Source organism: Astyanax mexicanus, chromosome 1 (genome assembly GCF_023375975.1).
Source record: "Astyanax mexicanus isolate ESR-SI-001 chromosome 1, AstMex3_surface, whole genome shotgun sequence".
Classification (NCBI taxonomy): domain Eukaryota; kingdom Metazoa; phylum Chordata; class Actinopteri; order Characiformes; family Acestrorhamphidae; genus Astyanax; species Astyanax mexicanus.
The window spans coordinates 115,107,760-115,121,606 of record NC_064408.1 but is presented as its reverse complement, the minus strand read 5'-3'; the positions used below and the strand labels follow the sequence as shown (position 1 = coordinate 115,121,606).

The following is a 13,847-nucleotide window of genomic DNA, read 5'->3' as shown; positions in this document are numbered from 1 at the left end:
GCCCAGTGTTCAATCAATATGATGTTATATGACCATTCAAATAAGCAACTACAAACAGAACATGTAACGTAAATAGGCGTGGCTAATCTGTTTTTTTGTAATCCAAAATCTTCCAGTATGGACAATATTTACAGTGGAAATGATCATTGTTTATCACCTCCTTCTGCTTGACTTCAGACAAATGTATGACCATCAGGGGAGCGATAATGACTGTCAGGAAAATGGGATGATAACTGTCGTCAGATCTTATTTGTTCTCTGCTAATGGACTTCTCTCCCCCATAGTCCGGAAACATAATTGTGAGGATTGATTGGCAGGCGGTAAGCGCGCTAGCTGCTGCTCCATCAGAATAGCCTCACTGGTGGACAGAGGCTCATTAACGACCTCTGCTTAATTACCCTTCAAAACCAAGAGGGTTCTTACAGTGGTCTGCACACTGCACCCAGGAGCACCAGGGCCAAACTGAACAATAGCAACCAATGGAGAGGCTCCTGAAATAGGAAAAGCATGCTGTTACTGCAGTTTGACTTATTTCTGACTTGTTGCTCACGGAAAATAGAACAAATGTTTTATTGGAAGTCCAGATTCTCAACTTTCAATTAATATCAGACTGTAAGAGGAGATATTGCATTATAATTTTAGCAACACTATTTTTATTATTTCATTATTGTATTATAATAGAATCACAGCTTCTTAGTCAGCAAGGACAGCAAAACAGTCCTTACTAGAACTACCTTACCTAACTACATAACCTTAACCATGTAGCCATGATAGTGTAAAATCCTGCAATAATTATCTACATCCTTAGATAACCCCCCCTCCCTGCGTATTGCTATTTTAACAGTGCAGCTATCTGGACGTATATATTGCTGTGAAGGTGCACGACCAGGTCATTTAACGGTAACAAAAGTAATATGACAATGATGTGACCTAGATATGACCTAGATTTTGTGTTATTGTAGACAGGTGCGTAACAAGCGGGGAAGCCAAGATTGCTATGAACGTCTGACTGTTGTCTAGGTTTTAATCAGTCAGTAGCGCACCTGTGTTTTCCATTGACAAGATAGCAATACGCCAGAAATTTTCTTGAACACACCTCACTTTCAGACCATCGGCGTAGATGTACATCTCTACAAAAAATGAAGAGACCACTTCAGTTTCTGAATTAGTTTTACTGATTTTACTATTTATAGGTAGATGTTCCAAATAAATTCCAAATAAAAATATTGTCATTTAGAGCATGTATTTGCAGAAAATGAGAAATGCCTAAAATAACTAAAAAGATGTAGAGCTTTCAGACAAGTTCATATTATATATTTATATATTATCATAAGTTTTCATGCATCTTGGCATGTTCTCCTCCACCAGTCTTGCACACTGCTTTTGGGTAACTTTTTGCCACTCCTGTTGCAAAAATTCAAGCAGTTCAGCTTAGTTCGATGGCTTGTGATCTTCCTCTCGATTACATTCCAGAGGTTTTCAATTTGGTAACATCAAAGAAACTCTTATTATAAAACTTATTTTTTTGCAGAGCTGTATATTCATAGTCGTCTTTGCTATTTAAAAAACGCAGATGCATAGTGTGAACATAGACTGTTGGTGGTGTGTAAGAAAGCAATGAGCATCACAAAGCACCTTGTAAAGGGTGTAAGATAGAGCCCTTAGTTAAATTTAATTAATGTATGCTTTTTTCTGCACATTTTAATGGGTGGTATGATCCGTATGAACTATAATGACCAGAGTCCAATTACATATCTCCCTTTTAACAGCGACTGGAGGCACATGGCAATTAAATTCTACCTCTCATCTTAACCAGTGAGCACAGCCTGCAATTATTTAATTCCTTTAACTCCACGAACTTACCGGAGTTCACGGGCAGTTCGGAAAACTTAATGAACTATCAGCATCAGCTCTCGCGGCGAGGAGCCCTGTCCACAGCAGTCTCAGGAGTACGACACAAATGGCCGCGTTTCTCCTGCCCAAGCACTTTCTGCAGGCCGGGTCACAGGTTAAGAGCAGTGAAATGGTTATAGCAGTGCGACCGGGCTGTGTGCATCAGCATGTTCCCTGCAGCTAAAAGAGTCATTTCCTGCATGCTGCTCCCGCGCAGCTCGCTGCAGGTGCTTCTTGTGGTCAGGTCCCCTAAACAGGGTGGGATTCATTATTCATGCAGGGTCAGCGGGTGGACCGTGATGATGGAGCTCATCGATTGGCAGGGCAATTATAACACGGCTGTAGAGCACCTGAAACAAGGCCATTAGCGATCCTGAATTAGCCTGATTAGCCTGATTCTACAGCTTTGCACTAAAGTTACAAGGCTAATGTAGCTAACCAGTAATGGAAACCAGCTATTAGCATCATAAAAAAAATACGAATTCCGAGTCATTACATGCTTGTTCCCTCATAATGTTCCTTTAATGTTCCTCACACATTAAAGAAACCTATAAAAGTGTTCCCAAGGTCATGGTTAGGCCAAGGTTATTCAATGGAAAACAAACAGCTAATTATGTTTTAATAGGAATAAACTGTATTAACTCTCTATTGGTTTATTTATTGTTTGTGTGTTTACATGCATTACATTATGTGATTATAAGTGGATTTCTGCAGTTATCTGATTATTCAAGTATTCATGTCAACATACTAAATCAAAAGATCAAAAGATGGTCTCACACCCCCAGCCAATACACTGTTTTCAGCTATTTTTATTCCTCAGACCCTGATAAATAAACCCTTCTCACTTGGACTGAGCTCTTCCCTCTGCAACTGGGACCTGTACTTCCCGACTAATGCCAAGCTCAGACTACACAACATTTTTGTCTCCTACAATGTTCACTATGTCAAATTAAGCAGTCATCTTTGTTTCGTGTTGTTCTCAGGGAACACTACACATTAGTCAGTGACCAATTATTGTCCACGTCTTTGTGTGAGTTCATAGGTCATCACTGAGGAGATGCAAAAAATCTGACAGTCATGTTTACAAAAGTACTTTGTGTGATGTTATCAGTTTTGTGCTCTGAAAAAAAAACAAAAAAAAGAAGAGTGACTGTGTGCTCATTTTTAGGTGCCCTAAAGAGGACATAACAGCTTCTGTGTACCTGAGTATGACAGGGTTTTAGGGCCACTTGAAAAAAATTAAATAAAATGCTTGCCATCGAGAAAGAAGTCGTAATTTCTCGTAATATACGACTTTATTCTCGTAATATACATATATATATTCTGTATATAACATTACAACTTTACTTCATCAGGTTCCACCGCCTTAGAAGAATATGCTTTCTGTTTACATCTGTCTGTATTATTTAACAGTCTAACTGATGGTAATCACAGCAGCCCTGTAACAGATCATGAGTGGGAAATGCCCTTTTCCTCTGTGCTTCTTAAAATTCAGCCCAGAGAACTACATTTCCCTTTAAAATACTACGACTTTATTCTCTTCATATGACTGCTTAATCTTGTAATATTACAACTTTAATCTCATAATATTACGACCTCCTCAGAAGGGTTCTGTTTACATCTGTCTACAATGTTAGTTTCCTATTGGCCTGCGCCAAGAAGTATTCAATGGAGCATTTCAAACTAGGTGATAAAATGCAAAACATTTTAACATGCTAGTCTTTTCGTTGGCTCTTTGACTACACAGACGTTTATCACTTGCAACACTGAAATTCGGATCTGACTCACAAAACAAGGAAAAATATGTTAAAAATTAGTCAAATATTATACATATCATTATAGTAAATTCTTATTACTATAGTAAAATAGCTGACCTGCTATTTCTTGGGTCCAGCTGGAAACAAACTTTTCGGGTTCGGAACCTATTTTATTGGTGTAAATGTGTCAAATGGTTCAGAATTAGGTGTTTCATGTTGGGGGAGAAGCAGGAGATGGAGTAATGGAGACTTTCTTTAGGCTGTCAGTAGGAAAGCTTTTTTTATTATTAAATGTGCCCCAGTTTTGTGTTATATTTAGGTCTGTTTTGGCCATTATGGTGCTTCTTTATGAATTGGACAACTTTGCTCACTTGATCTGCTTGTACCTTTTTTTTTTTAACAATACAGATATGTGAGTATTAGACTTAATCCAGATGATTATCAAAAACCCAGTAGCTTTATTGTATCAACATTAGCTTTTACTAGCTTTGATTTTATAGTATTGGATTCTGTTATACTCCTTAATTGGAGTGTTTACATCAAATCGTATTCTGTAAGGTTACTGGCTGGTTTTAAATTACCAATAGTTCATTATGAAGTACATTTAAACGCACTAACTGATGTTCTTCTCTTTATGATTTTAGTTGCAGTGAAGATCCTGTTCTTACGGGAGGCCGAGCAGCAGCACCACTGGTGTTTCCCCTTCGCTATTGATGGAAACCCAGCTCCCACCATTAGCTGGCAGTACAACACCACACCCCTCAACGAGACCAGGTACACCTACACCCAGCTGATCCCGGATCAGGACGACGGCTCCGTCCAGCACGGCTGCCTCTTCCTCAACAAGCCCACCCACCTCAACAACGGCAACTACACGCTTATAGTGGAGAACAAGCTGGGCAGAGACCAGGCCACGGCCATCGGCATGTTCATGGACAACCCCTTCGACCCATTTGATCCAGAGGGCATCATCCCTGGTAAGTGGGGTGCATTATGTTTATTTAAAAAGCAGATAAAGAACATAGGAAATTTTCCTTTTTTGTACAATATTTCTACCAAATTTCAAATAAAAATATTGCCATTTAGAGCATTTATTTGCAGAAAATGAGAAATTACTGAAATAACAAAAAAAAAAAAGAAAGCAGAGCTTTCAGACCTCAAATAATGCAAAGAAAACAATTTCATATTAATAAAGTTTTAAGAGTTCAGAAATCAATATTTGGTGGAATAACCATGGTTTTTAATCACAGTTTTCATGCATCTTGGCATCATGCTTTCCTCCACCAGTCTTACACACTGCTTTTGAATAACTTTATGCCACTCTTGGTGAAAAAGTTGAAGCAGTTCAGTTTGGTTTGATGGCTTGTGATCATCCATCTTCCTCTTGATTATATTCCAGAGGTTTTAAATTAGGTAAAATCAAAGAAACTCATAATTTTTGAGTCGTCTCTTATTTTTTTCTAGAGCTGTGATTATATATAAATAATTAATAAAACATAAAATAAGGAAAAAAATATATAAAATAAAATGATAAGAATGACAAGACATTATAAAATGAATAATATTAATAAACTAAGATCTTAAGAATTAAAATAAATTCTGATGGTGATTAGAAACTAAAACTTTAAATGGTTCAGTGATCCCAGTGAGCTGATTTTTAGAGTTTCCTTTAGTGAATTCTAGCTTGCTGGTGCTATTCTGTAGCTAAAATCAGATTTTCCCAGTTCACTAAAAACAGAGTTTCTTATTTCATTATGAACACCAGGATGGTGGAAATTTGTCTACAACAGTGAAATCCCTTAAAAATTGTTTGGTGGTGTAAGATCGGCATAAGTCACCTTTTAAAAAAGAGATGAGTGTAGTGCTTAGAGTCTTGCGTAAGGTCTAGCAATATTCTTAGCGATGTTATTAGCGATATTACCCCTCATTACTGACAGGGTTTACTGACACGGTGGGAATATATCCAATTTAGCAAAATATCTACTCAAAGCAAATAAACACAAGCGCCTGTTTGGCTCATGTGTGTTTCCGTCAGGAAGCCTGTTTAGCCTGTTTTGCCTGATCAGCTCAAAATAACAAGATATATTCTGAAGATATTGACATTAAAGGTCAAAAACATGGGTAATTTTTCTTCCAGAACATTTTATGTTTATTTTATAGTAATAAGGTCATTATTTGGTCTTTCTGTTTCCGGAGTCGTTCATCCTGTGCTAGGGGTGTGACGCTGTAAAAATCCATGTTTAATTCGTCCTATCCTGGGAACTGTTTGATTTTGAGTTTGAGGGGAAATGTTCATCCATATATTGTCTTGTAGCCTGTAGTCTTGTATATTGTCGCTGTTTTCAACTTTACAGGAAACCAACATTCAAAGAAAGCCAATGTAAAAAGATTGTATGCCAACAATTCTCAGTCAAACACAACAAAACACATCTTATCAAGTGAAATCACTTTGAATATAGTCTTAATATCTAATATTTCTTATATTCACAAGAATATAATACAATAATTTTACCTATAATTTACAAATCTTTACTTAGTTTAGGTAATTTTACCTAATGACAGTGTTTAGTTCCACTGGCATGATTTTTTGACAAAAGCTGAATTATCTGTCAATTCTCAAATTAAGTCCAAAAAATCTGCCAGTACTTTAACTAATGCCCCATGGAAGATTTTTTTCATTTCAAGTCATTTTTGAACACATTTTCATTGGTCTGTTCATTATGAAACTGAAACATGATTTAAAAAGTTGTATCAAAAAGTGAAACATTATATTTTAAAATATTTTAAAAAGATACAAAGAAGATTAAAAATCACTTTCTGGCAGAAAGTGCCAACTTTATATCACTTCTCTGATCTCAATAAATAACAACACATATCAGACTCGCTCCAGTGGCTGGATCACCTGTCAGGTACTGAGAGTTTAATACACAGTCTGGCCAAAAACAAGTTGCTCTATTTTTTGAAACAGCTTCTCTTTCTGTTAAACTCCACCAGAAGCATAAAAGGAAATAATCTCAGAAAGAATTTAGTTGCAGTCTTGCAAATTGTGACCCTTTAAGATCCTCAGTCTTTGCGAAATCTTAGTCTGTGACTAAAAAGTCAGTTACTAGTCTTTTGATGACTTGACTTTAGTCTATTAAACATCTTTTCATTAGTGTTCATGTTATGATTGATCAAGCTAACCAAACAAACTGTCCCTTACACTGTGCCAACATTTCTTGATGAAAGAACCAATAGAAACTCTTCAAAATGACCTGAAATAAACTCTTTTTATATTGACTTCCATTGAAAGTTTACATGATTCTTTCTCTCTCCTGTAAAGTTGCTGTTTTGGAGATAAGTGGTTTTCATTGGACAGCGACGATATGTTCCTGTACAGCTTTGATATAGTCTTCAATATTAAATTTACGATGTAAAAAATCCTAAAAAAAAAAAAAAAAAGGCAGAAAACACATTGAATGCAGAGAAAAAATGTCCAAAGCTAAAAAGTTTTTCATACTTTGAGCTGAAGTAAAGTCAGCTAAGGTACTGATTCTTGATAAGGTACTTAAGCAGATGGATTTTTATAACAGGCTGAACTGCATATCTATCTTTAAAGCGATTAAGTGCATTATAATTACACTTGGTAATTATAAGGGTAATTATAAGTAGGCATTGTAATTATTTCCTGTATTAATCTTTTTTTTTTTTTTTTTCCTCCTCGGCACATCCCAGTGTTAACCAATGCTCCAGGTAAGTCCTTTGAATTCAATTATTTTCTAATCCATTATATCTGAAGCTCTCGTATCAGAATGGCATGTTAAGAGTCTCTTCAGCTCCATTTCCATTTGGAGATTGTGAATGTTGAAGTGTGGCTGAACTGCAGTCACTCTCGTCTCAGTGCCTGACAAAGAGCTTTGTGTTTTTCAGCAGCTCCCACCAATTCAACCGATGTGACAGAGAAGCTGGAGAGCAGGCTGTTCGGGGTAAGAGGAGGATATGGTGCTGATTCTTATAGAGAAATGATGCTCCTCTGTGATTGTGCATCAGTGTAGCTCTCTCATGATCAATAAATTATATCTGGTTAATTAATTAAACCCCTTAAAAATCCAACTGTATCATATTCTTTTCAAGAAATTGGTGTGATGATTAAATTGTATATCTATAAATAATACAGCTCTGGAAAAAATTAAGAGAGCACTTCTCTTCTCTTTCTGAGTCAATTTCCCCCGATTTAGCTATTTATAGGTTTATGTTTGAGTAAAATGTTGTTTTATTCTATAAACTACAGACAACATTTCTCCCAAATTCCAAATAAAAATATTGTCATTTAGAGCATTTATTTGCAGAAAATGAGAAATGGCTGAAATAACAAAAAAAGATGCAGAGCTTTCAGACCTCAAATAATGCAAAGAAAACAAGTTCATATTTATACAATTTTAAGAGTTTAGAAATCAATATTTGGTAGAATATCCCTGTTTTTTAATCAAAGTTTTCATGTATCTTGGCATCATGTTCTCCTCCACCAGTCTTACACACTGCTTTTGGATAAATGTATGTATTTACTCCTGCTGCAAAAATTCAAGCAGATTAGCTTGGTTTGACGGCTTGTGATCATCCATCTTCCTCTTGATTATATTCCAGAGGTTTTCAATTTGGTAAAATCAAAGAAAATATAATTTTTAAGTGGCCTTTTGTTTTTTTAATCTCTTATAATAAATTAATAGAGTAATTAATGATCAATGAGTTTGTTAAGTAATAAAATAATAAAATATTCAATGTTTTTTATTGTCAGTCACAACTAAGCTGTAGGAATTAATCTCAGTGCAGACTCAACGTCATATTAAGATTGAATTAACATTGAATTTTATATTTTTATTATGAAATATGAATCAACCTTAATATTGAGACATGGTTTAAACATCTTACTTTTCAACATTTAATAAAATATAGATTATATTTTTACTCTACTTTTAAGACAATACATGAAGTCTGGTTTCTTAAGGCTTTAGTAAAGTCAGTGGTTTTATACAGAACCATCAACATTCAAAAAAGCATCTGCATCTACTGTACTGTCTTAGTCCACATGCTTCTTCTACTTCAGATGCCTCTTCTGTATGTCTCAGCTTGTCAACAAATGCATGCGCTAAAGTGAATTACACTTTACACATATAAGGGAGTACATAAGTCCGTACATAAGGCTGCTTTAATACTATAGTTGTTTGAGGTGATGCCTTGTCTATGAAGCCCTATATACTGTAAATACCAAGGAAAACCTTTTATTTCTGCATTACAATATGGTTTAAAAGCATTATGTGTATGAATTATTGATTCCTCACACATGACATAATGCATGCTAGTTCATGTGTCTTTATTGTAAAGCGTTTAGCTTATCCACTCAGTACACTGGCATTGATTTCATGATAATAAGGCATATTTTAAATGAACCTTCTTATATGAAGTAACTGATTTATATATTTTTTTTATCTTCCGCCTCGTTCAATGAAGAAAAAAAATAAGAGGCCACTTAAAAATGATGAGTTTCTTTGATTTTGCCAAATTGAAAACCTCTGGAATATAATCAAGAGGAAGACGGATGATCACAAGCCATCAAACCAAACTGAACTGCTTGAATTTTTGCACCAGGAGTAAAGGCATAAAGTTATCCAAAAGCAGTGTGTAAGACTGGTGAAGGAGAACATGCCAAGATGCCTGAAAACTGTGATTATAAACCAGGATTATTCCACCAAATATTGATTTCTGAACTCTTAAAACTTTATAAATATGAACTTGTTTTATTTGCATTATTTGAGGTCTGAAAGCTCTGCATATTATTTTGTTATTTCAGCCATTTCTCATTTTCTGCAAATAAATGCTCTAAATGACAATATTTTTATTTAGAATTTGGAAGAAATGTTGTTCGTAGTTTATAGAATAAAACAACAATTCTAATTTTACTCAAATATATGCCTATAAATAGCAAAATCAGAGAAACTGATTCAGAAACTGAAGTGGTCTCTTCATTTTTTTCAGAGCTGTAACTTAAATTTCTGTGAAATTTAGAATTTTAGAATTTTTATTTATTATTTATTTATTATTTGATTTTTTGGGTACCAACAGTTTTGTCCGTGTGTATATATACAGTATATGCACATATTTTATGCACATTTATCATCATTCAGATAATCGGTAGATGACTAGACGTTTCTAATTAAAATGTAAAGTGCCGGGTCTACATCAGTACGAAGTGTTGTTTGTGTCTGCAGGTGTCGGTTGCTGTAGGACTGGCTGTGTTTGCCTGCACGTTTCTCCTCATCATGGTGCTGGTCATCAATAAGTGCGGGCAGCACTCCAAGTTTGGCATCCACCGTGAGTCTTGACTGCACTCCAGTGCTGCACTTCCACACAGAACTCTAACCTCTAGCAGAGGCATTAGTGTGCACGCTTTTCAGTGATGTAATCAGTAAATTAGGTCATTTTAGACTGATCAATCAGAGGAAATGTACACAAATGTTCCAGCTGATCAATCTGGCTAGGACTGGATTTTGCTGGGATCCAATTTTGAATGGTCTGAATAGGAGTTTTTAACCCTCTCATGCATGAATTATAATAAACTCAGTCAGGATTTTTTTTCTAAGTGTTTTTATACATCCTTAGGGATGTAAAACAAGGTTTGAAAAAAATATATATTCTATCTTTATTCGATAAAGAAATATTTATCTGTCCACTCAAGTGTACTTCATGCATTTTTTGTTGTAAAAAAAACACAAATGTAATTCAGTTATACAGTTGTAATATGGTATTCTGTTGGAATAGTGGAACTGAGGAGGATATTGTGACACAAGAAAATGTCTCTGAACCGTAGAACCTTATAGAATCTTGATTGTGACTGGTATTATCATACTGTATTCTTGTCAAGTCTCTGAACTGTTAAGTGAGCATATTCTCTTATAGTATTTTATAGCATGTATCATATTTCCTGTCAAATCATGCTTGTTGCTAATTTCTGAGACTATTTTCTATGATGGTTGCCAAAGCATACAGGGCACAAAGCTACAAGACACTGCATGCAGATGTACTTGGTTCTTCGTGTGCTGGCATTTTATACTTTCTTGAGCTGGGGCCAGTGGTTTCCAGGGGCATACTGGATATTGGGGTGCCCTTAGTTTCAACAGCCTCATCTCCTTCATCTCCGTTCCTCAGCCTCAACTCCCTCAGTAACATTTCCAGACTCACCTTCACTATCACTGCTTGACCCTACTTCTCTGCTTGCAACTGTCTGTACTGGCAGACATTCCTCAATTAAAGAAGTTGATTTACAGCCAAAACATTAAACAATATGAATTATTTTAGAAACAACACTGGAAGTCATTGACATTGCATTAAAGTTGAAAAATAGCTAATGATGCATGATGTACAATTAAGTGGACAGATGATTAATCTACAATTCCCTCAAATATAAAATCAAAATTTCAAAAATCTTTACATAATATGTCACCTTAGATGTTACTTGATGTAATTATATATATTTTTACCTGCAGTGATATAATTTTATAAAAGGTAGAAACAAAAATAGCCAAGGTGTTTGGTGGTTTTCCCTGTCTGCCGGCCATCTTGATTTCATTGACTTCTTTTTCCCATTATAATGACCAACCAATGGGATTTTTTTGTATAGGATGATGCAATAGCTTCCACTACAGTGGACTATATGCAGCAGTGCCCAAAATTGCAAGCATATTTAAAGAAAAAAAAATTTTAAACAGCTGTACACTGTAGTGACCTCTATGCATGAAAGGGTTAAAGGTCAAGTGGGTTGAAAGGCAGATAGTTTAAAGCAAAACCACCCAAAGCCATGTGCTAGTAAACCTATAGCATATCGTCACTGTCCAATGAAAAACAAGCAACTCCAAAACAGCAACTTTACAGGAGAGAGAGAAAAAAACCCTTCTAAACGTTTAATGGAAATCAATATAAAAAGAGTTTATTTAATGTGATTTAAAAGTTTTTCTATTGGTCCATTCCTTAATATATTTTGGCACAGTATAAGAGAAAGTATGTCTGTTCAAATTATGTGGTAAACTAAAAAATGACAAAAAATGTATATATGTGTTTTTCTTTGGACAGCAAAGATATGTTTTTACTGTGTATATAATGGTTGACTGGTTGGTCAGATTGGTCATAGTGGTCTACCAGCTTGGTCATGCTCACTGACCACTGTGGTCCTGCTGGTCAAACTATTTTGTTTTCTATTACTGCTAAATAGCTAACAGCTTTTTGATGAGTAAAATGTTTTCTGAATATTACAATTAACATTCTTCAAACATTCAGTCTGTCACATTTTCTGGATGTTCTTATAACGTTTTTATTTAATATTTTTAAACGTCGCTGCAACATCACTCATGTTAGTGTTTTAATTTTAGTTTTGGGAATGTTACTTTAAATGTTTACATAATGTTAGTATTTTTCTATTTGTGAATGTTATGTGAGAAAGTTTGAATAACCATTATTAAGTCACATGTTTTCAGAACATTCCTGGAACATAGTTTTTGAAATGTTACAAATGAACCTCTCAAAACATTACTAAACGTTATAACGTTCTCTGTTAGCTGGGAAACAGTTTGGCCAGCTCAAGCTGGTGAAGATTGTAAAGCCAATTCATCAGCAGAGGTTAGCTTGTGTTTTTGGTGCCTAATACAGGATAAAACATCCTGTATTTTTCAGTTACATGAAAACTTTAATCCTGAATTGCAGTTCTCAGCACTTTGCCAGCACTTTGTCACAATTAACAGTAGAGAAGATGGTAACTTGCTCTTATAGCCTACAACATGTTGGCTAGGAAAACAACCAATACATAAAATATAATGGACTACCTTATAGAAGGTAGTCTCGGTGGGCAACACTACACACTGATAGTAAATTAGGATTGGGGGCATGTCCATTATGCCAATTATGAGTTTAATTGGGCGAAGTTTAATTAAATTTCTATGGAGTTGGGCAGTATTTATTGGGTTAACAGTTAAAACATTCAACTCTGTCAAATAACTTAAACACTAAACAGCATTTAAATTTGAATTTGAGTTAAAATTACACTCTCAGCTGTTTAACTCTGAAATTTCAACTCTTCAGTTTTTGCTGTGGACTGTGAACAGCATCACCAAGCTGGCTGACCAACATGACCAGATTAACCAGCATGCCAATCGACCAATATGATCAATATGACCACGCTGGTGACATCATGACCAAGTTTTTTTTTGACCAGCATGTCCAAACATATGTATGCAACATACACTATGCATAACAGGGTAAAGCTATTTTTTTGTAGTTGACCAGATTTGCACTAATGCTGTAAATCATAAATGCTATTCTACACATTGGCAATCAAAAACCCTATCCGGACGGAATTAGTTTCTTAGGGGGTCCTGGGGTCATTTTCTCTTTTATGAAGGATCCTCTGTGATTTTATTCCCGTCTAGAACGACCATGTACATGTTTTTCTCAGGCGTCCTCTGAGAAACAGGCTGAATTACCTACTGTTTTTCGCAGAACTCCGTGGTCCTACTGTAAGTTTAGTCCCGTCTGGATCCACATTTCTGAGTTTTATCATCTCGTGTTTAATAAAATAGCTATTTGTCCACTGCCACACACCGTAATTACACTTTGGGCGCACATTTCCATTGAGATCCACGTAAACACAACAGCGAGTGGAAATGGAGGAGCTACTGAACGTGATGTCATGTGACAGAGAAAGCCTTAAAACTCACTGGCTCTTCTGTTTTTTCAATTGAAGTCCGCATGCAAGAGTTTTATCACTGAGTAGAAGTGTGAAATATTGTTCACTGACGTCCCCCTGAGAAAGTACTGGATGGAGCACCATCATAACAGAGCATCTTATTCTACTGGCAATATTTGAGTGTCAGTATTTGATCTGTCAGCAATAGGTTCAATTTAGAGCAGCTAAATGCATTCATTAGAACAAACCTAAAGAAACATTTAGAAATTAGGAACAGTAATAGGGATTAGGCCTAGTCTTGAACTTCACAGTTTTTTGGACATTTGAAATTACTTAATTAAATAAAATAAAAAGAAATTTTAGACTATGACTAGACTTAATCCCATTCCAGAAAACTGATCCACAGTGTCCAACATTAAATAAGCAGAGGCTCAACTGCTCTGAATGTAGCTATATAGATTATGTTAATATTTTGGGCACATATACAG

The 13,847-nt window shown here is 35.5% G+C and overlaps 1 protein-coding gene across 2 annotated transcripts in view; it reads left to right on the top strand.

Moving 5' to 3' along the window:
* Window positions 1–13,847, top strand: part of ntrk1 (neurotrophic tyrosine kinase, receptor, type 1) — a 58,947-nt gene that overhangs the window by 24,159 nt on the left and 20,941 nt on the right. For both annotated transcript variants that reach the window (XM_049464851.1, XM_022668704.2), the window contains exons 8-11: window positions 4,295–4,627; window positions 7,365–7,382; window positions 7,563–7,615; window positions 9,896–9,998. In XM_049464851.1, coding sequence (XP_049320808.1) covers window positions 4,295–4,627; window positions 7,365–7,382; window positions 7,563–7,615; window positions 9,896–9,998 — 507 coding nt within the window. The remainder of the gene's footprint in view (window positions 1–4,294; window positions 4,628–7,364; window positions 7,383–7,562; window positions 7,616–9,895; window positions 9,999–13,847) is intronic.